Below are 2,781 nucleotides of genomic sequence, written 5' to 3'. Positions count from 1 at the left end.
CCCACCATGGTCAACGGAAACTTATATCGCCGAGGCATGAGCTATGACCTAATAATGAAGTGCATCTCCCTTGTTTATTTTCAATAAAATTTTTGTAGGGGCTTTCACCCCTCCCGTTTCATAAAAAATCAAGTGCGTCTCTCGGGGAGAGGAGAGTGTCCAACTCTTTGATATCCATGGAGGCATGTGTCACAACCATATTTGTTATCGCACCCTGATTGAAAAAGACACCTAAGGTTTCTATTGGCCTATTGCCCTCCAAGATCATGTGAGCTGGTATAACGGTGAGAGTTGTGCCCACCTCATGCACATCAAATCCACCAGCTATCATATTCTCCTAATCACATCAATAAGAATTTCTCTGATGACTAGCTCTAAGACACACGGTGGAGAGAGCCTAGAGGCTAGAAACCTTTATACTAGAGTGAGAAGAGAAGAGAAACTTTTTATGCTCTCTAATGCATGAAGGGAAAACCTCTCCTATGTTTCTCTTGTACACGTACAAAACTAGCGACTAGTGGGTCACATGAGAGAGAATATGTGAAATAAAAAGAACCTCAGATGTATGACCTATAAGATAGAATGCAGTACATGTCATGTAAGCGATACTGGTTGACTTATGCTATTACAGATTGCCTAATGTCTTTGTGAACCTTGAATTATTCGAGGAATCGAACATGTCGTGTCCTAAGATGAGCCTCCCTTAGGGATGAAGATGAGCCATGCTATCGATATCCTTCACTTCAAGAATTCAACAAAAGCATCATGAGATGAGCCGCCTTCTTTGAGTGCCTTGACCGCTCTATCTTTTACCTCCACCATTCTATCTCTGAGTGCTCGCCCACCTTGAGACTCCATCACCCACTTAACCTTCGTCTCCACCTCCTCTGCCTTCACCATTCCTTCATCGTAGCCATTCATTTCCACCCCGAGCTTCATCTCTTCCACAATAAACACCTTGTTCATCCTCTGCTCCGCATACAGTGGCCAGCACAGCAGTGGCAACCCTGCCATGATGCCCTCCAGCGTCGAGTTCCACCCACAGTGCGTAACAAATGCGCCGGTGGCTCTATGCCCTAGCACATCCACTTGTGGTGCCCAGGACTTGAGCACAAGCCCTCTGTCCCTGGTCCTCTCCAAGAACCCCTCTGGAAGAAGGGCCTCCAGGTCCGGCTCCGGGAGTGGCTGCCCCAACACGTCCTCACCGTTGTTTGCGGGGCTCCGCACTACCCATAGAAACCTCTGCCCTGACTTCTCGAGCCCAATGGCCATCTCCTCTAGTTGCTTCTTGGGGAACCTGCCCAGGCTCCCAAAGGAGAGGAACACGACGCTCTGGTCTGGCTGCATGTCCAGCCACCGGAGGCACTCGTGCTCCTCCTTGTCCCCGCCGCCTCCCGAAACCAGCGGCCCGATGCAGTACACCGGCGGCGTGGAACGGTCGGGGACGCACAGGCCGTCCCTGAGAGCGCGCACGGCCCGCGGCTCCAGCGACTCGAAGGTGTTGACGAGGATCCCGTTGGCCTCTGGGATCGCGTGGAGCATGCGGAAGATGGTCTCTCCTGTCGCGCTGCCGTTCCGGATCAGTTCTGGCAGTTCCGAAGCTCTGAACGGAGGAGCGCCGGGCAACGAGAGGACGGAGTCGCCGGCGGCGGCCTGCAGGAAACCCGTGGTCGTCATGCGAGGCAGGTTGAGGAAGACGGCCAGCGCGCTGGCGCCCGAGGCGTAGAAGTAGTAGACGGGCAGGTTGAGCTCGGCAGCGACGCCGAGCGCGTCGCGGCAGAACATGTCGACGACGAGCGCGTCGACGGCCGGCAGCGAGCGGAGGAGGTCGCGCAGCGGCGCGTTCATGGCCTTGAGGTAGCTGAACATCTGGTCGACGTGGTGCGACGGCGTGCCACCATCCGAGCTGGAATCGGCGGGGTCAGGCGGCGGCAGGACGTGGAAGGTGACGCGCGGATTGGAGGCCGCGGCGCGGGCGACCGCCGTGGAGAAGTCAGGGGACTTGGCGGGCGGCTCGACGAGCGCGACCGTGACGGCGACGCCGTGCTGGGTGAACAGCTTGGCCAGCTCGATCATCGGCGTCAGGTGGCCGACGCCGAGGCCCGGGTACAGAACCACGCTCTTCTTGTTCATCTCGCTGGCTGCTGGCTGCTGCCGCTATGGCACACTACGGGGACCTAGGCAAGTGAGTAGGTGTGCACGAGAGCGCTGGATTGGTGAACGAAGTGCTTCTTCGAGTCTGGAATCGGCGACACAGGCCACGGCGTATAAAACGGTCGGACACTCGGACGCGGCTGTTATTAAAATACAAAATCCAAGAACCAAGATGCATTTGAAGTCATGTATGATGTATTGGTAGGGCCCTGGATTGACCAATTTATGTTTATGATATCGCCTCGTTCGCTGCTCGGTGGTGGATACTGGATTGGAGGATACTACGTCGCTTCTCGATGGTGAAGTCATGGAACGATTCACCACGCACCGCACCGCACCGCACCGCATCATATGATATGTTCCGTGAAACATCAGCCACGTACGTGTGTGTGCGGGAGCACCAACGTCACCCGTGACGATGCAGGTGTTGGCGTCTCTGCTTGTCGCGGGTGGGGGCGGCTGGAGACCTGAAGCTCTTAGGGCCTGTTTAGATTGGGGATGAAAATTTTTTAGGTGTCACATCGGATGTGTCGGAAGGATGTCGGGAGGGGTTTTTAGAAACTAATAAAAAAACAAATTACATAGCTCGTCAGGAAACTGCAAGACAAATTTATTAAGCATAATTAA

General features: G+C 54.5%; 1 protein-coding gene across 1 annotated transcript; it reads right to left on the bottom strand.

Annotated features, from left to right (window-relative positions):
- Positions 406 to 2,473, bottom strand: LOC8062140 (anthocyanidin 5,3-O-glucosyltransferase). Its single transcript, XM_002456263.2, has one exon. The coding sequence runs from the start codon at positions 2,131 to 2,133 to the stop codon at positions 739 to 741; it is 1,395 nt and encodes a 464-aa protein (XP_002456308.1). The 5' UTR covers positions 2,134 to 2,473; the 3' UTR covers positions 406 to 738.

Source organism: Sorghum bicolor, chromosome 3, assembly GCF_000003195.3.
Source record: "Sorghum bicolor cultivar BTx623 chromosome 3, Sorghum_bicolor_NCBIv3, whole genome shotgun sequence".
NCBI lineage: Eukaryota > Viridiplantae > Streptophyta > Magnoliopsida > Poales > Poaceae > Sorghum > Sorghum bicolor.
Note: the sequence above shows the minus strand (reverse complement) of the source record. Positions and strands in the feature narration are given on the sequence as shown.

Coding starts and splice junctions, on each gene's coding strand:
- LOC8062140 (XM_002456263.2), bottom strand. CDS start 2,133: ATGAACAAGAAGAGCGTGGTTCTGTACCCGGGCCTCGGCGTCGGCCAC.